At 56.9% G+C, this 24689-nt stretch overlaps 1 protein-coding gene across 1 annotated transcript; it reads right to left on the bottom strand.

Moving 5' to 3' along the window:
* Positions 1-1449: 1449 nt before the first annotated feature.
* On the bottom strand, positions 1450-24060 carry FIS1 (fission, mitochondrial 1). The gene is made up of 5 exons (XM_069767474.1): positions 23903-24060; positions 4589-4721; positions 4241-4317; positions 4023-4128; positions 1450-3400 (listed from the first exon to the last, which is right to left on the bottom strand). The coding sequence occupies exons 1-5, from the start codon at positions 23945-23947 to the stop codon at positions 3306-3308; spliced, it is 456 nt and encodes a 151-aa protein (XP_069623575.1). The 5' UTR covers positions 23948-24060; the 3' UTR covers positions 1450-3305.
* Between the last annotated feature and the right edge of the window lie 629 nt (positions 24061-24689).

The raw sequence follows: 24689 nt of genomic DNA on the forward strand, positions 1-24689 counted from the left end.
TAGAGTAGGCAGTGGCTAGGTTGAGTGTATAAGTCACTTTCTTCTCCTATTTTGGTTTAACCACATCCTCCACTCCCCTCTGTTATATGCGAGTGGGTGTATATTTGTATTATTGGTATTTTCGTTTATCCCAGTTTGTATTACCTTGTTAGTCTGGTTGGAGTATTATGGTACACTACTACTTCCCTCTTCCCTGGGTGGGGGAAGGATACAGACTGAGGGCGGATTCAGGAGCTAAGGCAAGGTACGTGGCCCTAACGTCTTCACCATCAGAAGTAATCCAGGGAACAAGGCGAGCTAGGGCACCCGAGCGTTAGGGACAGGGAAGGTGCCCCTGGTCCCACGACACCTGACAAGAGTCGTGAGTGAGATTACATATTCTTCACTGTAAGAGCAACAAGACCATGGATTCTTTACTGTACAAGCAGCAAGTATGGAACTCTTTACCACATGATGTGGTAATGGTCAATTCCCCTGACAAGCTGATTAATATATTACAGGTTATGGGGCACTAGATTCTGTGATGTATGTTGACCCCGGAAGTCTGATTGCCATAAGTCGAGTCAGAAAGGAATACCGTATTTCCCCTAACATGGGGCAATTACAATCTGCTTCCTGGGGTACCTGCCTTCCCCATAGGTGAGCACATTAGGATTATAGGTTGAAGTCGATGGATTTGCGTCTTTTTCAACCTTAATGACTGATTTACTTGGAATCTCTCAGCTATGGGACTAGCTGAGGAGGGACTAGCCCCCAGCCCCATACCATCTTATATTGTCCATGTCTTAATGACTATAAATGGATTTCCTCTTCATATTATATGCTTTTCAGCCATCTGCCAGTTATTTGTACCCCCTTGTCCTTGTACACCCCCCCCCATTTCGTACTGCATTGTCCTTGTACATCCACCAATCTCTATTAAATGACCTTATCCATTAACATTTCCTCTTAAATTTCCCATGTGAATAAAAGTATGGGTGACAATCATCAAACATAGAAAACCTGACGATACGACAGTGATGTTCTTAGGCTAGGTTCACACTAGCGTTGCGCCGCCCTGCGTCGGCGACGCAACGCACGTAAAAACGCGCGCAAACGCGCGCAAAAACGCGCGCGTTTTGCGACGCGTGCGTCGTTTTTGACGAAAATCGGACGCACAGAAAATGCTACAATGTAGCGTTTTCTTGCGTCCGACGCTAGCGTCGGAAACGACGCACGTGGCGAAAAACGCCACCAAAACAACGCACGCGTCCCCTATGTTAAACATAGGGGCGCGTCGCCGCTGCGTCGCCGGCGCAACAGCGACGCACATTGGCGGAACGCCAATGTGAACGTAGCCTTACGTGTTCTGTATGCCGGAAGCTACAAAGCCTGCAGAGCGGAGCGAGACAAGGGAAGAAATAAAGAAAGTCGCCCCTCATCAGACCCCCGTCAGAGAAGAACGGAGGCTTTCATCTGCTGAAATATCGTTTTATTTACATTAGCTGTAAAGTAAATCTCCTATAAATACAATATGAGCATTATCGCAGCTGGAAAACCAGTTCTTCAACACGGGGAGAAGACTTACGACAAATGCGCTTTATTAAAAAAAAAAAAAAACACATTAAAGTTTTATTTAAAAAAAATGCCACCTCACTTCTGCGTGTGCAGATTATGTAGGCGCCCCTTGGTTAATTATATAAATGTGTGAAGTTACATTTTTGAGACAGAACAGTGCAGGAAGAGAAGACACAAAAAAAATCACATCTAAACATGGCGGCTTATAGCTGCACCAAGTGAGGCACTCCCTAATGATCATAAATCATGTTCTCTATTGGCACCGAGGCACTCGCTAATGATCATAAATCATGTTCTCTTTTGGTAGTTTTTAACCCCTTCCCAACCAGGTAGTTTTCTTTTTGTGCTTTCATGTTATCCTCTTCTCCTACCAAGAACCCCAATTTTTTTTTTTTTTTTATTATTTCAGTCCACATCGCCGGATGAGTTGCAGTTTTAAATACCAAATTTATTTTACCACATTTGGTGCAATGGATAAAAACAACAAAAAATTTTTTTTTGTGGATTGGACCTCGACATCTGGGGGGGTTAGCAGCAGCAAATGAGAGATGCTGGCTGTATAAGACAGCCGGTATCTGCCGAGTAAGCTGTGGACTCAGCTAATCAGCCAGCCCCATACACTGGCCCCTATCTTATGTTGGGAAAGGGTTAGGAAAACCCATGGGGATTAATCTTTGAGCCATGGAAGCTTCTTCCCTTTTTAACTTCACATAGTAGATTGGCTTTGGTGGCAGAATTTCGGCCCTTGGCATGGCACACGACTTACAATTGGCCAAAACTCCGAGAGGGCCGCCATGTCATGAGATTAACCAACAATATCCAGGCCACTTAGAAGCAGCGAGCATCTACTAAACTGAGTCGTAAATATAAACCTATAAACTCCAAAGATCATAATGCCCCATACCGTAAATATGTAACTGTCAACCTGGAACGATGACGCAACCCCATCCAAACAAAACAGTCTCTGCTCCGGACAGGTTTATGATCTTCATCCACCTCTTAGCCAAAAATGTTCTCGCTGAACAAACAGAATTACTGGGTTGTGATCCACCATTGTCTCCTCACACAACACCAGGTCCCCTAACAACCTGCGATCAACAAGTCTCAAAATATTTATCTGGGGTCCAGTGACTTAATGAATAGTCTGGACAAAACCTCATTGTCCGGCCCTTTATGAGGGATTAATCATGGAGACGACTGTCGAAAATCATTGCCGCCACCCCCGAAAGTAAAATAAAGTGTTGCGTAAAGAGTGGTGCGATTCGGATGAGGATTTCACAGCGAAGGTGTAAAGACAAGTGGATGACAGCCTGAAAAACAGGTCTCATGATGCCCGTTACTAATTGTGATCCAAGACAAACGAACCACCTGAGAAGAGGAGAAAAAATAACAATCATTATTGGCAAAATGAATTTTGCACTTGACACTAAAGCCGAGTGTACATGGGGGCATCAGGTGGAGATCGGATGAGGAGGACGAGAGTCTCTGACACAGACATTGAAGAATTACGCATCTCACAAGCTTCCATTTATTCAGTGGGTGCAACATGAACCGGAGATGACAGTGATAACGGCCGGCAGACAAGGAGAGAGGACTCGGGCACCAGCTGGTTATCGGTGCAGGATCCGAGTCATGGACGTTAGATGAGTTCAGCGGCGAGATCTAGTGACTGTAAATTCTGGCACAATTATGTGTGTGATTAGTGTGCAGGGTAACGAGAACGAGGACTCAAGCACCACTTTTTCCCTTTATTTGGATTTGGAAATGGCCAAACCAATGAGGCCTGCGAGACCGGCAACTCCCAGAGCCATTCCACCAACGATGGCCATGCCGACAAGACCCTCTGAAAGAGAAGCAGAAGACAAGTGAGCGTCATCTGTATTTCCTAACCTGGCAAGTTCTTGCCCCGAATCCTTACTCTTCTCTGTACTCGATATATTCCTAACCTTCATCTCTCCCACCCAACACAATCACTCCTTTCCTTTACTTCTTCTTTACAAATTCTTGCCCTTCTTTAACTCTTCTGTTCACTAGACACACAAAATCCTTTTACTCAACTTCAGAAGAATGTTTTAAGCATCTAGGACTGGGGTCATCCATGGCAGGCTGGGGCAGTGTTCACTTCTCCATCGGCAACCTTCTGCCCGGCATCTTCCACCAGTTAGTAGACATCAGAGACGTCGCAAAAGGCTAGTAAGCAACAAGGGTGCCCAAGATGCCGGGCAGAGGATTGCTGGCACAGAAGAGAACACTGCCCTAGTCCGGTCACCGCTGAGGTCTTAATTAGACCTTGGACCCCCTACAATTCTTCTTGACTTGACCAGACATGTTTACATATTCCAGTCATTACTCTCTACACCAAATACATCCGTACCCTCCGCTTTACCATTTCTCTACCAAACACAGTCACACAGATCTGATTCTCCTCTCCGTTCCAGAGGAATTTCTGTACCTCGCACAATTACCTTTTTGCATCTTCTTATCGATGATCTTCTCTAGCTCCAGGGCTTGTGTGTTCTTTGGTTCTTTACTGAGAAGAGTCCTTACGTACTTCAACGCCTTCTCATATTCCTAAGGACAGAGCTATAGTCATCACCTATCAGACATTACTCCACCGGCAGCCAATAGCGGCAAGAAACCCCTGAAGTTCCTGGAGGTCAGTCGGAGGCCGGCGTACACTAACCTTTAATCTGTAGTGAGCCACGGCCAGGTAGAACAGGTAGTCTCTCTGCTCGTCTTTATTGCCCTTTGGTAAGAGATCTTAAAAAGGAAACAAAGCTGTAGATTCAGAATGTTTATGGCTTGATAAGTGCTGGAACACTGCAAATTTCAGAAAACCCACCCACCATCTACCATCTGGCAGATACAACACAACATTGCCAGCAGGCAAACCGTCTGTGGCTTCCTGCACTGTGTTTTACTCTAGATCTCATGAATCTCTACAAGCCCGAACCTAAATAATCTCAAAATATATCGGTTGACCAGGATACTCGAAAATAAACAGAAAAGTGCCAGCCGGTGGTGCGCTCACCTTCCAGAAGCAAAGCCCCTTTCTGGATGTCGGCAGTGTACTTGCTGCGAATCAAGCACCAGGCGTACTCGAACTGCGTGCTCTTGCTCAGCGATCCGGCGGACTGTTCGGCCAGATACTTCTTCTCAAACCTCTGCAAAATGCAATGACACAAGGAGCGGGCGTGAGGAGGCAAACTCGTGAAAATTGAGAAGAGGTGGTCGCTCTTCCTAATTGCTGTTTCGCCTTCTTACAAAAGTCACTAACGGGCTTTAGTGTAAATCGTGGCGGTTTTTATGTCGCTCTGCTGTAACGGCTGCACTGGCGACCCCATTTTACCATTTTTGTCTTCACCATCTTCCTATACATGTAGGACAGAGGAAGCGAGAATCCCTAGAGGTCAAATGAATGGTCACACATCGCACTTGTCAGGGCTGCGTTACCCTATGCGACCCTACAACGTCATTTCCAATTATAGAGAAAAGCAGCAAGAAAAAAAAAAAAAAGTAAAAATTAGTACGAAAAAAAATAATTTGCTTCTGACGCAGTGACATTATCCAGGGCATGTCATATCATAGTCCCCATGCGGAATGGTAGAAACCATTTTTTTTAATATTAAGATAATGAGTTTTAAACGGTTTTTCTTCCGCACAATTAAACGCCAATATTGCTTTAAGAAAAAACAAAACCAAGCACTTCATAGTAAGAATGTCAAAATAATAAATAAAGTTGGAAACGCCTTACCGATTCTTAAGACCTAGAAGTCAAAATAAATATTTTACAGCAGAGTAAAAATACAATTTTTGAGCCAAATTTTTGGCCAAGGAGAACTCAATGTGTGAAATTTTTAAGGCTTCGTTGAGACGTCCATTTTTCACAGATAGAACACGTACCCCCTTATAGCCCATGAGGCATGTCACGTACCCCAAACACTGATGTCTACACGAGGCATTCAAGTTGTGCAGGAAGATATACAGGACCCTGATTGAGTGGCTACATGGGTGGGCTGGGACAGCCGGCGCAGAGCCCTGTGGACCACCTCCTGCTCCCTGCTGGTATCCTTTGCGCCTCTTTTCTGGTCAGTAGAGCCATCCTGTGCGTCACGCTGCTGGGTCGGCTAATCAGAAACAGATGCTGGGGACATCTGCAGGGAGGAGGATTGCCGGGCTCTGGTTCGGCGGCCCCCCGATCAGGGTCATCTTTAGAAAACAAAAAAGAAGCCAAGAGTTTGTGCAGGCAGACCTTATCAGATCTGGTGATGTTTCCATACGGCGGCACGTCTTCACCGATCACACCCCATCACATGTATATTGTCTCCTACAAAAACTGAACTTTACGAGCCCATTGGAACCAGGGAAACCCGACCAATGGAATACAATTCTTTACAGGCAAAATTCAAGGTCAGCCCCACCAAAAACACTTTTGCCAGGATGGTACCTGCCAGAACACTGGCACCACACTCCAGGGGCACCATACCAGCCAACTTATCACAAGCATCTGGTCAGACCTCTGGCATGTATTGTTTCCATACACCCAGACGGATGAATGTCAACAACAAGCAGAAGTCCCGACACCATGGCACCATCCACGCTTCCAAAATCCAGGCCAACACTACAAGCTTGGGCCCAGTCACACGTCAGTAAAACGCCGGGGCTAGAGAACCAGGAGGCTGTGGACACAAGGTAACGTGCAAATCAGGTGGCTCCTACGCACCACAGCTCCTATGGGTGGGCTAAACAACCAACATTTCCCAGTATTGGGCCGTGATATCCGGTCTGGCCCATAAGGAAGAAGTGCCATATGTGGTCAGAAGATGAGGGCTAAAACATAGCTCGATTTTGTGATCTCCAGGCCCTTTGATGACCCTAATTATTACGGACGACAATGGATGGAGGCTGCTAGTTTGAGTCTGCAGCGGTTCAGCCTCTTAGTCCATGACCAAAAATAGCTGAGAAGTTGTCCCCGAGTTATCAAAGATCCACACTATCGGCTCCTTGTACCCAATCTACTGCCCTCGTAAAGCAGCTGAGCTATATGTATCTGATGATTACAGACTAGAGCAAAAACTTTAATTAGTGATAGGGAATCAAACAAGACACAAAACGCCATCAGACAGTGAGAGAACGTGCACCTCCATTGCCAGCGCAAGACAGATGTTTGTCACGAGGCAACAATTCAGTGTCCCCTGCCTGCCGGCGGCGTCCCCTGCCTGCCAGCGGCGTCCTCAAATCAGAGATAGGAAGCTGCAGAGGAGGTCAAGCTGTACATGTGCTAAAAAAACGGCGTCAGGAGCCAGGAACGATTACTGGTCTACTGTCAGATCATTTATGGGAAAGTAGTAAATGAGGACACTGTGTTATCATCTCGGGGGAGAAGACAAGTGATGGAGCCGCTCAGATCTCGCTGTAAATCTGCAGAAATCCCACCAAGAAACCAAGTGAGCTACGTGCAGGTTCTGCTTCAGGGCCACCGCAGATGTCACAACTGTACAGGGCGAAGAGTTGGTGGGCATCAGTGTAATGCCTATCATGCCCCTTTCAGAGAACTTGGGATACTCGAGTGCTGATATTTTGTGTTTTTCTAAAGTGCAGCATGAGGGCAGCGTGAACACCTGGCTGAGCCTCGTCCTCGGTAAGGGTTACACATACAAAATGGCAGTCAGTCAAAGTGATGACACGCCGTCTTCACCTACAGACACAAAGTGGGGGGCTTTGTACAGAAAGTAGATGGGGGCCAGGAGAAATTAAATGTCAAAAAGAAGGGATGGACACACCCTGTACCAGCTGCCCAGTCCGAGAAGACAGCAGCGGGAAGACACGGCACCCAGGAAACAGCTGACCGCAGCTCTCGCTGTGACTAGAGTAGACGCCGTGGCATCCACATGACGTGATGCCGAGCGCTTGCTTTGTATGTCTGTACAGGGGCTCGTTATATCGGCCACCCCCAGGGGATATCGCGGCGACAAGCGCCAGCAGACACAGGCCAGGGGTACACAGGCAGGAAGCCAGGGGCCTCCATTCAGCCCCCTTAAGTCCGAAGGCTGACAATCTATCCTCCCCGGATACTCTCCACACTGCTGAGGGTTTGTTACAATGTATCAGTGTAGAAATATTGCTCTCTATTGACCTGACAACATGGAGATCCTAGATCCTACAGCTGTGTAAGGACCTGGAGGAACAAGGAGCCTACAGACATTACTGACGCTCTGACGCCACCTGCTGCCTCACCACAGGAGCTGCACTCAGATGTGACCAGTTAGCGCCGCTCTGCTCCTGGATGAGGGACAGCTGCTTCTACCAGAAGAGAAAGACGAGTCGAAAACCCTCCGTTCACCTCACCGGGAGCAGAGGACGGGCAAGGAAAGACCACAGACGCTGAGATGGGTGGGAGCGCGACACCTGTACAGGAAACACTACGCACACCCCATACAGGAGAGCACAGGAGCCCCCCACACTGCAAGAGACCCCCAGCTCCACTGTGTCTGAGGCTGCACACAGGAGAGCACGGCAGGGAGCAAGAACAGAAGTTGGCCAGCGGGGGGCGCCGCAGCTGTGTCACACAGTCAGTATGGGGGGCGGAGGTCACACAGTCAGTATGGGGGGGCGGAGGTCACACAGTCAGTGTGGGGGGGGCGGAGGTCACATAGTCAGTGTGGGGGGGCGGAGGTCACACAGTCAGTATGGGGGGCGGAGGTCACGCAGTCAGTATGGGGGGGCGGAGGTCACGCAGTCAGTATGGGGGGGCGGAGGTCACAGAGTCAGTATGGGGGGGCGGAGGTCACACAGTCAGTATGGGGGGGCGGAGGTCACAGTCAGTATGGGGGGGCGGAGGTCACACAGTCAGTATGAGGGGACGGAGGTCACACAGTCAGTATGGGGGGCGGAGGTCACAGTATGGGGGGCGGAGGTCACAGAGTCAGTATGGGGGGGCGGAGGTCACACAGTCAGTATGGGGCGGCGGAGGTCACACAGTCAGTATGAGGGGGCGGAGGTCAAAGAGTCAGTATGGGGGGGCGGAGGTCACAGTCAGTATGGGGGGGGCGGAGGTCACAGTCAGTATGGGGGGGCGGAGGTCACAGTCAGTATGGGGGGGCGGAGGTCACACAGTATGGGGGGGCGGAGGTCACACAGTCAGTATGGGGGGCGGAGGTCAGTCAGTATGGGGGGGCGGAGGTCACAGTCAGTATGGGGGGGCGCAAGGTCACAGTCAGTATGGGGGGGCGAAGGTCACAGTCAGTATGGGGGGGCGGAGGTCACAGTCAGTATGGGGGGCGGAGGTCACAGTCAGTATGGGGGGCGGAGGTCACAGTCAGTATGGGGGGCGAAGGTCACACAGTCAGTATGGGGGGGCGGAGGTCAGTGTCAGTATGAGGGGGCGGAGGTCACACAGTCAGTATGAGGGGGAGGAGGTCACAGTCAGTATGGGGGGGCGGAGGTCAGTGTCAGTATCAGGGGGCGGAAGTCACAGTCAGAATGGGGGTGGCGGAGGTCACACAGTCAGTATGGGGGGGCGGAGGTCACAGTCAGTATGGGGAGGCGGAGGTCACAGTCAGTATGGGGAGGCGGAGGTCACAGTCAGTATGGGGAGGCGGAGGTCACACAGTCAGTAAGGGGGGGCGGAGGTCAGTGTCAGTATGGGGGTCGGAGGTCACACAGTCAGAATGAGGGGGCGGAGGTCACACAGTCAGTATGGGGGGGGGGGGGCGGAGGTCACACAGTCAGTATGGGGGAGCGGAGGTCACACAGTCAGTATGGGGGAGCGGAGGTCACACAGTCAGTATGGGGGAGCGGAGGTCACACGGTCAGTATAGGGGAGCGGAGGTCACAGGGTCAGTATGAGGGGGCGGAGGTCACAGTCAGTATGGGGGAGCGGAGGTCACACAGTCAGTATGGGGGAGCGGAGGTCACACAGTCAGCACAGGGGAGCGGAGGTCACTATGGGGTGGGGAGGTCACACAGTCAGTATGGGGGGGCGGAGGTCACACAGTCAGTATGGGGGGGCGGAGGTTACACAGTCAGTATGGGAGAGCGGAGGTCACACAGTCAGTATGGGGGAGCGGAGGTCACACAGTCAGTATGAGGGGGCGGAGGTCACAGTCAGTATGAGGGGGCGGAGGTCACACAGTCAGTATGGGGGGGCGGAGGTCACACAGTCAGTATGGGGGGGCGGAGGTCACACAGTCAGTATGGGGGGGCGGAGGTCACACAGTCAGTATGGGGGGGCGGAGGTCACACAGTCAGTATGAGGGGGCGGAGGTCACACAGTCAGTATGGGGGGCGGAGGTCACACAGTCAGTATGGGGGAGCGGAGGTCACACAGTCAGAATGAGGGGGCAGAGGTCACAGTCAGTATGGGGGAGCGGAGGTCACAGTAAGTATGGGAAAGCGGAGGTCACACAGTCAGTATGGGGGAGCGGAGGTCACACAGTCAGTATGAGGGGGCGGAGGTCACACAGTTAGTATGGGGGGCGGAGGTCACAGTCAGTATGGGGGGGCGGAGGTCACACAGTTAGTATGGGGGGGTACAGTATGGGGGGAGGTCACACAGTCATTATGGGGGGGCAGAGGTCACACAGTCAGTATGGGGGGGCGGAGGTCACAGTATGGGGGGCGGAGGTCACACAGTCAGTATGGTGAGGGGGGGGGAGTCACACAGTATGGGGGCGAGGTCACAGTATGGGGGGGCGGAGGTCACACAGTATGGGGGGGCGGAGGTCACAGTCAGTATGGGGGGCAGAGGTCACAGTTAGTATGGGGGGGGTCACACAGTATGGGGGGAGGAGGTCACAGTCAGTATGGGGGGCAGAGGTCACAGTCAGTATGGGGGGCAGAGGTCACAGTCAGTATGGGGGGCAGAGGTCACAGTCAGTATGGGGGAGCAGAGGTCACACAGTCAGTATGGGGAGGCGGAGGTCACACAGTATGGGGGGGGTCACACAGTCAGTATGGGGGGGCGGAGGTCACACAGTTAGTATGGGGGGGCGTCACAGTATGGGGGGGGAGGTCACACAGTCAGTATGGGGGGGCAGAGGTCACAGTCAGTATGGGGGGGCGGAGGTCACACAGTTAGTATGGGGGGGGTCACACAGTATGGGTGGGAGGTCACAGTCAGTATGGGGGGGCGGAGGTCAGACAGTCAGTATGGGGGGCGGAGGTCACACAGTCAGTATGGGGGGCGGAGGTCACAGTCAGTATGGGGGGCAGAGGTCACAGTCAGTATGGGGGCAGAGGTCACAGTCAGTATGGGGGGCGGAGGTCACACAGTCAGTATGAGGGGGCGGAGGTCACACAGTTAGTATGGGGGAGCGGAGGTCACACAGTATGGGGGAGCGGAGGTCACACAGTATGGGGGAGCGGAGGTCACACAGTATGGGGGAGCGGAGGTCACACAGTATGGGGGAGCGGAGGTCACACAGTATGGGGGAGCGGAGGTCACACAGTATGGGGGAGCGGAGGTCACACAGTATGGGGGAGCGGAGGTCACACAGTATGGGGGAGCGGAGGTCACACAGTATGGGGGAGCGGAGGTCACACAGTATGGGGGAGCGGAGGTCACACAGTATGGGGGAGCGGAGGTCACACAGTATGGGGGAGCGGAGGTCACACAGTATGGGGGAGCGGAGGTCACAGTATGGGGGAGCGGAGGTCACAGTCAGTATGGGGGAGCGGAGGTCACACAGTCAGTATGGGGGGGCAGAGGTCACACAGTCAGTATGGTGGAGCGGAGGTCACACAGTCAGTATGGGGGGGCGAAGGTCACACAGTCAGTATGGGGGAGCGGAGGTCACACAGTTAGTATTGGGGAGCGGAGGTCACACAGTCAGTACGGGGGGGAGGTCACACAGTCAGTATGGGGGGGAGGTCACACAGTCAGTATGGGGGGGGCGGAGGTCACACAGTCAGTATGGGGGAGCGGAGGTCACACGGTCAGTATAGGGGAGCGGAGGTCACAGGGTCAGTATGAGGGGGCGGAGGTCACAGTCAGTATGGGGGAGCGGAGGTCACACAGTCAGTATGGGGGAGCAGAGGTCACACAGTCAGCACAGGGGAGCGGAGGTCACTATGGGGTGGGGAGGTCACACAGTCAGTATGGGGGGGGGCGGAGGTCACACAGTCAGTATGAGGGGGCGGAGGTCACACAGTCAGTATGGGGGGGCGGAGGTCACACAGTCAGTATGGGGGGGGAGGTCACACAGTCAGTATGAGGGGGCGGAGGTCACACAGTCAGTATGGGGGGTGGAGGTCACACAGTCAGTATGGGGGAGCGGAGGTCACACAGTCAGTATGAGGGGGCAGAGGTCACAGTCAGTATGGGGGAGCGGAGGTCACAGTAAGTATGGGAAAGCGGAGGTCACACAGTCAGTATGGGGGAGCGGAGGTCACACAGTCAGTATGAGGGGGCGGAGGTCACACAGTTAGTATGGGGGGCGGAGGTCACAGTCAGTATGGGGGGGCGGAGGTCACACAGTTAGTATGGGGGGAGGTCACACAGTCATTATGGGGGGGCAGAGGTCACACAGTCAGTATGGGGGGGCGGAGGTCACAGTATGGGGGGCGAAGGTCACACAGTATGGGGGCGAGGTCACAGTATGGGGGGGCGGAGGTCACACAGTCAGTATGGGGGGGCGGAGGTCACAGTTAGTATGGGGGGAGGAGGTCACAGTCAGTATGGGGGGGCGGAGGTCACAGTCAGTATGGGGGGGCGGAGGTTACACAGTCAGTATGGGGGAGCAGAGGTCACACAGTCAGTATGGGGGGGCAGAGGTCACACAGTCAGTATGGGGGGGCGGAGGTCACACAGTCAGTATGGGGGAGCGGAGGTCACAGTCAGTATGGGGGAGCGGAGGTCACAGTCAGTATGGGGAGGCGGAGGTCACAGTCAGTATGGGGAGGCGGAGGTCACACAGTCAGTATGGGGGGGGGGGGGGAGTCACACAGTATGGGGGGAGGTCACACAGTCAGTATGGGGGGGGCGGAGGTCACACAGTTAGTATGGGGGGGTCACACAGTCAGTATGGGGGGGCGGAGGTCACACAGTTAGTATGGGGGGGCGTCACAGTATGGGGGGGAGGTCACACAGTCAGTATGGGGGGCAGAGGTCACAGTCAGTATGGGGGGCAGAGGTCACAGTCAGTATGGGGGGCAGAGGTCACAGTCAGTATGGGGGGCGGAGGTCACAGTATGGGGGAGCGGAGGTCACACAGTATGGGGGAGCGGAGGTCACACAGTATGGGGGAGCGGAGGTCACACAGTATGGGGGAGCGGAGGTCACACAGTCAGTATGGGGGAGCGGAGGTCACACAGTCAGTATGGGGGGGCGGAGGTCACACAGTCAGTATGGTGGAGCGGAGGTCACACAGTCAGTATGGGGGGGCGAAGGTCACACAGTCAGTATGGGGGAGCGGAGGTCACACAGTTAGTATTGGGGAGCGGAGGTCACACAGTCAGTACGGGGGAGCGGAGGTCACTATGGGGTGGGGAGGTCACACAGTCAGTATGGGGGGGAGGTCACACAGTCAGTATGGGGAGGCGGAGGTCACACAGTCAGTATGGGGGGGCGGAGGTCACACAGTCAGTATGGGGGGGCGGAGGTCACACAGTCAGTATGGGGGGGCGGAGGTCACACAGTCAGTATGGGGGGGAGGTCACACAGTCAGTATGGGGGGCGGAGGTCACACAGTCAGTATGGGGGGCGGAGGTCACACAGTCAGTATGGGGGGGGGCGGAGGTCACACAGTCAGTATGGGGGGGAGTCACACAGTCAGTATGGGGGGGGCGGAGGTCACAAAGTCAGTATGGGGGGGTCACAAAGTATGGGGGGGGAGGTCACACAGTCAGTATGGGGGGGGCGGAGGTCACACAGTCAATATGGGGGCGGATGTCACACAGTCAGTATGAGGGGGCGGACGTCACACAGTCAGTATGGGGGGGCGGACGTCACACAGTCAGTATGGGGGGGCGGAGGTCACAGTCAGTATGGGGGGGCGGAGGTCACACAGTTAGTATGGGGGGGGTCACAGTATGGGGGGCGGAGGTCACACAGTCAGTATGGAGGGCGGAGGTCACACAGTTAGTATTGGGGAGCGGAGGTCACACAGTCAGTATGGGGGGGCGGAGGTCACAGTCAGTATGGGGGAGCGGAGGTCACTGTGTGGCCTATATTAAAAAAAAAAAAAATTAATTAACTGGTTCATGCAGCTTTACATGAACACCCAAGCCTTACACTATGGCTGGTCCGAATAACTATAGCAATTGTTACCATCCACCTCTCGTGTCTCCCCTTTTCCTCATAGTTTGTAAGCTTGCGAGCAGCAGGGCCCTCACTCCTCCTGGTATCTGTTCTGAACTGTATTTCTGTTATGCTGTAATGTCTATTGTCTGTACAATTCCCCTCTATAATTTGTAAAGCGCTGCGGAATATGTTGGCGCTATATAAATAAAAATTATTATTATTATTATTATGGGGGGGGGGGGGGGGGAGTCACACAGTATGGGGTGGAGGTCACACAGTATGGGGGGGTCACACAGTATGGGGGGGTCACACAGTCAGTATGGGGGCGCGTAGGTCACACAGTCAGTATGGGGGGGCGGAGGTCACACAGTGTGGGGGGGGTCACACAGTATGGGTGGGAGGTCACACAGTCAGTATGGGGGGGGCAGAGGTCACACAGTCAGTATGGGGGGGCGTAGGTCACACAGTCAGTATGGGGGGCGGATGTCACACAGTCAGTATGGGGGGCCGGAGGTCACACAGGCAGTATGGGGGGGCGGAGGTCACACAGTCAGTATGGGGGGGCGGAGGTCACACAGTATAGGGGGGAGGTCACATAGTCAGTATGGGGGGGCAGAGGTCACAGTCAGTATGGGGGGGCGGAGGTCACACAGTTAGTATGGGGGGGGGTCACAGTATGAGGGGGGAGGTCACACAGTATGGGGGGGGAGTCACACAGTCAGTATGGGGGGGCGGAGGTCACACAGTATGGGGGGGGAGGTCACACAGTCAGTATGGGGGGGCGGAGGTCACACAGTCAGTATGGGGGGCAGAGGTCAGTCAGTATGGGGGGGCGGAGGTCACACAGTCAGTATGGGGGAGGGGAGGTCACACAGTCAGTATGGGGGGGGGGCGGAGGTCACACAGTCTGTATGGGGGGGCGGAGGTCAGACAGTCAGTATGGGGGGGGGCGGAGGTCACACAGTCAGTATGGGGGGGGGGAGGTCACAGTCAGTATGGGGGAGCGGAGGTCACACAGTCAGTATGGGGGGGGGCGGAGGTCACACAGTCAGTATGGGGGGGGGGAGGTCACAGTCAGTATGGGGGGGCGGAGGTCACACAGTCAGTATGGGGGAGCGGAGGTCACACAGTCAGTATGGGGGAGCGGAGGTCACACAGTCAGTATGGGGGAGCGGAGGTCACACAGTCAGTATGGGGGCGGAGGTCACACAGTCAGTATGGGGGCGGAGGTCACACAGTCAGTATGGGGGCGGAGGTCACACAGTCAGTATGAAGGCGGAGGTCACACAGTCAGTATGGGGGCGGAGGTCACACAGTCAGTATGGGGGGGCGGAGGTCACAGTCAGTATGGGGGGGCGGAGGTCACACAGTCAGTATGGGGGAGTGGAGGTCACACAGTCAGTATGGGGGAGCGGAGGTCACACAGTCAGTGTCGGGGAGCGGAGGTCACACAGTCAGTGTGGGGGGGCGGAGGTCACACAGTCAGTGTGGGGGGGCGGAGGTCACACAGTCAGTGTGGGGGGCGGTGGTCACACAGTCAGTATGGGGGGGCGGAGGTCACACAGTCAGTATGGGGGAGCGGAGGTCACACAGTCAGTATGGGGGAGCGGAGGTCACACAGTCAGTATGGGGGGGCGGAGGTCACAGTCAGTATGGGGGGGGCGGAGGTCACAGTCAGTATGGGGGGGCGGAGGTCACACAGTCAGTATGGGGGAGCGGAGGTCACACAGTCAGTATGGGGGGGCGGAGGTCACAGTCAGTATGGGGGGGCGGAGGTCACAGTCAGTATGGGGGGGCGGAGGTCACACAGTCAGTATGGGGGAGCGGAGGTCACACAGTCAGTATGGGGGAGCGGAGGTCACACAGTCAGTATGGGGGGGCGGAGGTCACACAGTCAGTATGGGGGGGCGGAGGTCACACAGTTAGTATGGGGGGGGTCACAGTATGGGGGGCGGAGGTCACAGTCAGTATGGGGGGGCAGGTCACACAGTCAGTATGGGGGGCGGAGGTCACACAGTCAGTATGGGGGAGCGGAGGTCACACAGTCAGTATGGGGGGGCGGAGGTCACAGTCAGTATGGGGGGGCGGAGGTCACAGTCAGTATGGGGGGGCGGAGGTCACACAGTCAGTATGGGGGAGCGGAGGTCACACAGTCAGTATGGGGGAGCGGAGGTCACACAGTCAGTATGGGGGGGCGGAGGTCACAGTCAGTATGGGGGGGCAGGTCACACAGTCAGTATGGGGGGCGGAGGTCACACAGTTAGTATTGGGGGGGCGGAGGTCACACAGTCAGTATGGGGGGGCGGAGGTCACAGTCAGTTTGGGGGGGCGGAGGTCACAGTCAGTTTGGGGGGGCGGAGGTCACACAGTCAGTATGGGGGGAGTCACACAGTATGGGGGGGGAGGTCACACAGTATGGGGGGGTCACACAGTATGGGGTGGGTCACAGTCATTATGGGGGCGCGGAGGTCACACAGTATGGGGGGGGTCACACAGTATGGGGGAGTCACACAGTATGGGTGGGAGGTCACACAGTATGGGGGCAGAGGTCACACAGTCAGTATGGGGGGCAGAGGTCACACAGTCAGTATGGGGGGGCAGAGGTCACACAGTCAGTATGGGGGGCAGAGGTCACACAGTCAGTATGGGGGGGCAGAGGTCACAGTCAGTATGGGGGGCAGAGGTCACAGTCAGTATGGGGGGGCGGAGGTCACACAGTTAGTATGGGGGGGGTCACAGTATGAGGGGGGAGGTCACACAGTCAGTGTGGGGGAGCGGAGGTCACACAGTCAGTGTGGGGGAGCGGAGGTCACACAGTCAGTGTGGGGGGGCGGAGGTCACACAGTCAGTGTGGGGGGGCGGAGGTCACACAGTCAGTATGGGAGGGCAGAGGTCACACAGTCAGTATGGGGGGGCGGAGGTCACACAGTCAGTATGGGGGAGCGGAGGTCACAGTCAGTATGGGGGAGCGGAGGTCACACAGTCAGTATGGGGGGGCGGAGGTCACACAGTCAGTATGGGGGGGCGGAGGTCACACAGTCAGTATGGCGGGGCGGAGGTCACACAGTCAGTATGGGGGGGCGGAGGTCACACAGTCAGTATGGGGGCGGAGGTCACAGTCAGTATGGGGGCGGAGGTCACACAGTCAGTATGGGGGCGGAGGTCACACAGTCAGTATGGGGGCGGAGGTCACACAGTCAGTATGGGGGAGCGGAGGTCACACAGTCAGTATGGGGGGGGCGGAGGTCACACAGTCAGTATGGGGGGGGGCGGAGGTCACACAGTCAGCATGGGGAGCGGAGGTCACACAGTCAGCATGGGGGGGCGGAGGTCACACAGTCAGCATGGGGGAGCGGAGGTCACAGTCAGCGTGGGGGAGCGGAGGTCACACAGTCAGCGTGGGGGGGCGGAGGTCACACAGTCAGTGTGGGGGGCGGAGGTCACACAGTCAGTATGGGGGGCGGAGGTCACACAGTCAGTATGGGGGCAGAGGTCACACAGTCAGTATGGGGGCAGAGGTCACACAGTCAGTATGGGGGCAGAGGTCACACAGTCAGTATGGGGGCAGAGGTCACACAGTCAGTATGGGGGCAGAGGTCACAGTCAGTATGGGGGGCGGAGGTCACACAGTCAGTATGGGGGAGCGGAGGTCACACAGTTAGTATGGGGGGCGGAGGTCACACAGTCAGTATGGGGGGGGGGCGGAGGTCACACAGTCAGTATGGGGGAGCGGAGGTCACACAGTCAGTATGGGGGGGCGGAGGTCACACAGTCAGTATGGGGGGGCGGAGGTCACACAGTCAGTATGGGGGGGCGGAGGTCACACAGTCAGTATTGGGGGCGAGTCACACAGTCAGTATGGGGGGGGCAGAGGTCACACAGTCAGTATGGGGGGGCGGAGGTCACACAGTCAGTATGGGGGGGGTCGGAGGTCACACAGTCAATATGAGGGTCGGAGGTCACACAGTCAGTATGGGGGGGCGGAGGTCACACAGTCAGTATGGGGGTCGGAGGTCACACAGTCAGTATGGGGGAGCGGAGGTCACAGTCAGTATGGGGGGGGCGGAGGTCACACAGTCAATATGGGGGAGCGGAGGTCACACAGTCAGTATGGGGGGGTCGGAGGTCACACAGTATGGGGGAGCGGAGGTCACACAGTCAGTATGGGGGGGCGGAGGTCACACAGTCAGTATGGGGGAGCGGAGGTCACACAGTCAGTATGGGGGGGTCGGAGGTCACACAGTCAGTATGGGGGAGCGGAGGTCACACAGTCAGTATGGGGGAGCGGAGGTCACACAGTCAGTATGGGGGGGCGGAGGTCACACAGTCAGTATGGGGGAGCGGAGGTCACACAGTCAGTATGGGGGAGCGGAGGTCACAGTCAGTAAGGGGGGGGGGCGGAGGTCACACAGTCAATATGGGGGGCGGAGGTCACACAGTCAGTATGGGGGAGCGGAGGTCACACAGTCAGTATGGGGGAGCGGAGGTCACACAGTCAGTATGGGGGGGGCGGAGGTCACAGTCAGTAAGGGGGGGGCGGAGGTCACACAGTCAGTATGGGGGGCGGAGGTCACACAGTCAGTATGGGGGAGCGGAGGTCACACAGTCAGTATGGGGGGGCGGAGGTCACACAGTCAGTATGGGGGGGCGGAGGTCACACAGTCAATATGGGGGGGGGCAGAGGTCACAGTCAGTATGGGGGGGGGCAGAGGCCACAGTTAGTATGGGGGGGGGGCGGAGGTCACACAGTCAGTATGGGGGGGCGGAGGTCACACAGTCAGTATGGGGGAGCGGAGGTCACAGTCAGTATGGGGGGGCGGAGGTCACACAGTCAATATGGGGGGCGGAGGTCACACAGTCAGTATGGGGGAGCGGAGGTCACACAGTCAGTATGGGGGGGGCGGAGGTCACAGTCAGTAAGGGGGGGGGCGGAGGTCACACAGTCAGTATGGGGGGCGGAGGTCACACAGTCAGTATGGGGGAGCGGAGGTCACACAGTCAGTATGGGGGGGCGGAGGTCACACAGTCAATATGGGGGGGGCAGAGGTCACAGTCAGTATGGGGGGGCAGAGGTCACACAGTCAGTATGGGGGGGGGCCGAGGTCACACAGTCAGTATGGGGGGGCGGAGGTCACAGTCAGTATGGGGGGGGCGGAGGTCACACAGTCAGTATGGGGGGGCGGAGGTCACACAGTCAGTATGGGGGGGCGGAGGTCACACAGTCAGTATGGGGGGGGGCGGAGGTCACAGTCAGTATGGGGGGGGGCAGAGGTCACACAGTCAGTATGGGGGGGTGGAGGTCACAGTCAGTATGGGGGGGCGGAGGTCACACAGTCAGTATGGGGGGGGCGGAGGTCACAGTCAGTATGGGGGGGCGGAGGTCACACAGTCAGTATGGGGGGGCGGAGGTCACACAGTCAGTATGGAGGGGGCGGAGGTCACACAGTCAGTATGGGGGGGGCGGAGGTCACAGTCAGTATGGGGGGGCGGAGGTCACACAGTCAGTATGGGGGGGGCGGAGGTCACACAGTCAGTATGGAGGGGGCGGAGGTCACACAGTCAGTATGGGGGGGGGCGGAGGTCACAGTCAGTATGGGGGGGCGGAGGTCACACAGTCAGTATGGGGGGGGCGGAGGTCACACAGTCAGTATGGGGGGGGCGGAGGTCACAGTCAGTATGGGGGGGCGGAGGTCACACAGTCAGTATGGGGGGGGCGGAGGTCACACAGTCAGTATGGAGGGGGCGGAGGTCACACAGTCAGTATGGGGGGGGCGGAGGTCACAGTCAGTATGGGGGGGCGGAGGTCACACAGTCAGTATGGGGGGGGTGGAGGTCACACAGTCAGTATGGAGGGGGCGGAGGTCACACAGTCAGTATGGGGGGGGCGGAGGTCACACAGTCAGTATGGAGGGGGCGGAGGTCACACAGTCAGTATGGGGGGGGGCGGAGGTCACAGTCAGTATGGGGGGGCGGAGGTCACACAGTCAGTATGGAGGGGGCGGAGGTCACACAGTCAGTATGGAGGGGGCGGAGGTCACACAGTCAGTATGGGGGGGGGGCGGAGGTCACAGTCAGTATGGGGGGCGGAGGTCACACAGTCAGTATGGGGGGGGCGGAGGTCACACAGTCAGTATGGAGGGGGCGGAGGTCACACAGTCAGTATGGGGGGGGGCGGAGGTCACACAGTCAGTATGGGGGGGGGCGGAGGTCACAGTCAGTATGGGGGGCGGAGGTCACACAGTCAGTATGGGGGGGGCGGAGGTCACACAGTCAGTATGGAGGGGGCGGAGGTCACACAGTCAGTATGGGGGGGGCGGAGGTCACACAGTCAGTATGGGGGGGGGCGGAGGTCACACAGTCAGTATGGGGGGGGGCGGAGGTCACACAGTCAGTATGGGGGGGGCGGAGGTCACACAGTCAGTATGGGGGGGGCGGAGGTCACACAGTCAGTATGGGGGGGGCGGAGGTCACACAGTCAGTATGGGGGGGGGCGGAGGTCACAGTCAGTATGGGGGGGCGGAGGTCACACAGTCAGTATGGGGGGGGCGGAGGTCACACAGTCAGTATGGAGGGGGCGGAGGTCACACAGTCAGTATGGGGGGGGGCGGAGGTCACAGTCAGTATGGGGGGCGGAGGTCACACAGTCAGTATGGGGGGGGGCGGAGGTCACACAGTCAGTATGGAGGGGGCGGAGGTCACACAGTCAGTATGGGGGGGGGGCGGAGGTCACAGTCAGTATGGGGGGGCGGAGGTCACACAGTCACTATGGGGGGACGCACGGTCAGTATGGGGGGGCGGAGGTCACACAGTTAGCAGGGGGGGCGGAGGTCACACAGTCAGTACGGGGGGGGGCGGAGGTCACACAGTCAGTATGGGGGGGCGGAGGTCACACAGTCAGTATGGGGGGGCGGAGGTCACACAGTCAGTATTGGGGGCGAGTCACACAGTCAGTATGGGGGGGGCAGAGGTCACACAGTCAGTATGGGGGGGCGGAGGTCACACAGTCAGTATGGGGGGGGTCGGAGGTCACACAGTCAATATGAGGGTCGGAGGTCACACAGTCAGTATGGGGGGGCGGAGGTCACACAGTCAGTATGGGGGTCGGAGGTCACACAGTCAGTATGGGGGAGCAGAGGTCACAGTCAGTATGGGGGGGGCGGAGGTCACACAGTCAATATGGGGGAGCGGAGGTCACACAGTCAGTATGGGGGGGTCGGAGGTCACACAGTATGGGGGAGCGGAGGTCACACAGTCAGTATGGGGGGGCGGAGGTCACACAGTCAGTATGGGGGAGCGGAGGTCACACAGTCAGTATGGGGGGGCGGAGGTCACACAGTCAATATGGGGGAGCGGAGGTCACACAGTCAGTATGGGGGGGTCGGAGGTCACACAGTCAGTATGGGGGAGCGGAGGTCACACAGTCAGTATGGGGGAGCGGAGGTCACACAGTCAGTATGGGGGGGCGGAGGTCACACAGTCAGTATGGGGGAGCGGAGGTCACACAGTCAGTATGGGGGAGCGGAGGTCACAGTCAGTAAGGGGGGGGGGGCGGAGGTCACACAGTCAATATGGGGGGCGGAGGTCACACAGTCAGTATGGGGGAGCGGAGGTCACACAGTCAGTATGGGGGAGCGGAGGTCACACAGTCAGTATGGGGGGGGCGGAGGTCACAGTCAGTAAGGGGGGGGGCGGAGGTCACACAGTCAATATGGGGGGCGGAGGTCACACAGTCAGTATGGGGGAGGCGGAGGTCACAGTCAGTAAGGGGGGGGCGGAGGTCACACAGTCAGTATGGGGGGCGGAGGTCACACAGTCAGTATGGGGGAGCGGAGGTCACACAGTCAGTATGGGGGGGCGGAGGTCACACAGTCAATATGGGGGGGGGCAGAGGTCACAGTCAGTATGGGGGGGGGCAGAGGCCACAGTTAGTATGGGGGGGGGCGGAGGTCACACAGTCAGTATGGGGGGGCGGAGGTCACACAGTCAGTATGGGGGAGCGGAGGTCACAGTCAGTATGGGGGGGCGGAGGTCACACAGTCAATATGGGGGGCGGAGGTCACACAGTCAGTATGGGGGAGCGGAGGTCACACAGTCAGTATGGGGGGGGGCGGAGGTCACAGTCAGTATGGGGGAGCGGAGGTCACACAGTCAGTATGGGGGGGCGGAGGTCACACAGTCAATATGGGGGGGGCAGAGGTCACAGTCAGTATGGGGGGGCAGAGGTCACACAGTCAGTATGGGGGGGGGGCCGAGGTCACACAGTCAGTATGGGGGGGCGGAGGTCACAGTCAGTATGGGGGGGGCGGAGGTCACACAGTCAGTATGGGGGGGCGGAGGTCACACAGTCAGTATGGGGGGGCGGAGGTCACACAGTCAGTATGGGGGGGGGCGGAGGTCACAGTCAGTATGGGGGGGGCAGAGGTCACACAGTCAGTATGGGGGGGGTGGAGGTCACAGTCAGTATGGGGGGGCGGAGGTCACACAGTCAGTATGGGGGGGGGGCGGAGGTCACAGTCAGTATGGGGGGGCGGAGGTCACACAGTCAGTATGGGGGGGGCGGAGGTCACACAGTCAGTATGGAGGGGGCGGAGGTCACACAGTCAGTATGGGGGGGGCGGAGGTCACAGTCAGTATGGGGGGGCGGAGGTCACACAGTCAGTATGGGGGGGGCGGAGGTCACACAGTCAGTATGGAGGGGGCGGAGGTCACACAGTCAGTATGGGGGGGGGCGGAGGTCACAGTCAGTATGGGGGGGCGGAGGTCACACAGTCAGTATGGGGGGGGCGGAGGTCACACAGTCAGTATGGGGGGGGCGGAGGTCACAGTCAGTATGGGGGGGGCGGAGGTCACACAGTCAGTATGGGGGGGGCGGAGGTCACACAGTCAGTATGGAGGGGGCGGAGGTCACACAGTCAGTATGGGGGGGGCGGAGGTCACAGTCAGTATGGGGGGGCGGAGGTCACACAGTCAGTATGGGGGGGGTGGAGGTCACACAGTCAGTATGGAGGGGGCGGAGGTCACACAGTCAGTATGGGGGGGGCGGAGGTCACACCGTCAGTATGGAGGGGGCGGAGGTCACACAGTCAGTATGGGGGGGGCGGAGGTCACAGTCAGTATGGGGGGGCGGAGGTCACACAGTCAGTATGGAGGGGGCGGAGGTCACACAGTCAGTATGGAGGGGGCGGAGGTCACACAGTCAGTATGGGGGGGGCGGAGGTCACAGTCAGTATGGGGGGCGGAGGTCACACAGTCAGTATGGGGGGGGCGGAGGTCACACAGTCAGTATGGAGGGGGCGGAGGTCACACAGTCAGTATGGGGGGGGGCGGAGGTCACACAGTCAGTATGGGGGGGGGCGGAGGTCACAGTCAGTATGGGGGGCGGAGGTCACACAGTCAGTATGGGGGGGGCGGAGGTCACACAGTCAGTATGGAGGGGGTGGAGGTCACACAGTCAGTATGGGGGGGGGCGGAGGTCACAGTCAGTATGGGGGGGCGGAGGTCACACAGTCAGTATGGGGGGGGCGGAGGTCACACAGTCAGTATGGGGGGGGGCGGAGGTCACACAGTCAGTATGGGGGGGGGCGGAGGTCACACAGTCAGTATGGGGGGGGCGGAGGTCACACAGTCAGTATGGGGGGGGCGGAGGTCACACAGTCAGTATGGGGGGGGCGGAGGTCACACAGTCAGTATGGAGGGGGCGGAGGTCACACAGTCAGTATGGGGGGGGGGGCGGAGGTCACAGTCAGTATGGGGGGGGCGGAGGTCACAGTCAGTATGGGGGGGCGGAGGTCACACAGTCACTATGGGGGGACGCACGGTCAGTATGGGGGGGCGGAGGTCACACAGTTAGCAGGGGGGGCGGAGGTCAGTTTCTACTGGCGGTGCATCTCTCCTGATATCGGGTGGGGGTCGCTCTCGGCCTCACTGTTGGGGGCTGCAGTCTGTGTAGGGAGCTCAGCGGTGATGACGCGCTGTGTGATCGGCGTCCTGCGGTTTTGTGGCCATAACTCCTTCCTCTCCCCCTGTAGTGACATCAGACACACAGCAATGACGTCACTGCTCCACATCCGGCGAGTCGGCGCCATGACGTTATCTCCCGCTCACCATCAGATCGTCCACGGCCACCAGATCGTTCAGCACGGCCTCCATCCTGCGCGGACTGCGGCCCCACACCCGTTACTTCCCGTCACGCGTGTCCCCACCTCCCAGCTCCTGCGCCGCCATCTTTGCTGTGGGCAAGGTCTATATAATACAGCAGCTCAGTGCTGGCAGACTGACAGTCGCGGCGTCATGACGTCACGAGAACGCGTCAGATTTAAAGGGGCAATTTCCATAGTTTCCGCGAGAGGGAAAGACGTCACTATTAACCCTGTGCTGCCTGAGCCGCCGTCACTCGCTGCCACATGTTCCGTCTGCTCTCCGGTCAGTGAGACCGGATCCGCGCGGGATCATTTCATAGCCGGTATTTCTGTCAGATCTGCGGATTCATCCTTGATGTTCTGTGCGATTATTGGCAACTGTGACTGTAATAAATCGTAAGATTATTTATATTATTAACATTTTATCATCACTTTTATGTGACTGTTATATATATATATATAATAATTTTTATTTATATAGCGCCAACATATTCCGCAGCGCTTTACAAATTATAGAGGGGACTTGTACAGACAATAGACATTACAGCATAACAGAAATACAGTTGAAAACAGATACCAGGAGGAATGAGGGCCCTGCTCGCAAGCTTACAAACTATGGGGAAAAGGGGAGACACGAGAGGTGGATGGTAACAATTGCTTTAGTTATTCGGACCGGCCATAGTGTAAGGCTCAGGTGTTCATGTAAAGCTGCATGAACCAGTTACCTGCCTAAGTATGTAGCAGTACAGACA

The sequence above is a fragment of the Ranitomeya imitator genome, chromosome 4 (genome assembly GCF_032444005.1).
Source record: "Ranitomeya imitator isolate aRanImi1 chromosome 4, aRanImi1.pri, whole genome shotgun sequence".
NCBI classification, from domain to species: Eukaryota; Metazoa; Chordata; class Amphibia; order Anura; family Dendrobatidae; genus Ranitomeya; species Ranitomeya imitator.

Coding starts and splice junctions, on each gene's coding strand:
- FIS1 (XM_069767474.1), bottom strand. CDS start 23,947: ATGGAGGCCGTGCTGAACGATCTGGTGGCCGTGGACGATCTGATG. Junction 4,318..4,588: donor AGGGGCTTTGCTTCTGGAAG/GTGAGCGCACCA, acceptor TTCCTTTTTAAG/ATCTCTTACCAAAGGGCAAT. Junction 3,401..4,022: donor CGATAAGAAGATGCAAAAAG/GTAATTGTGCGA, acceptor CTTCTCTTTCAG/AGGGTCTTGTCGGCATGGCC.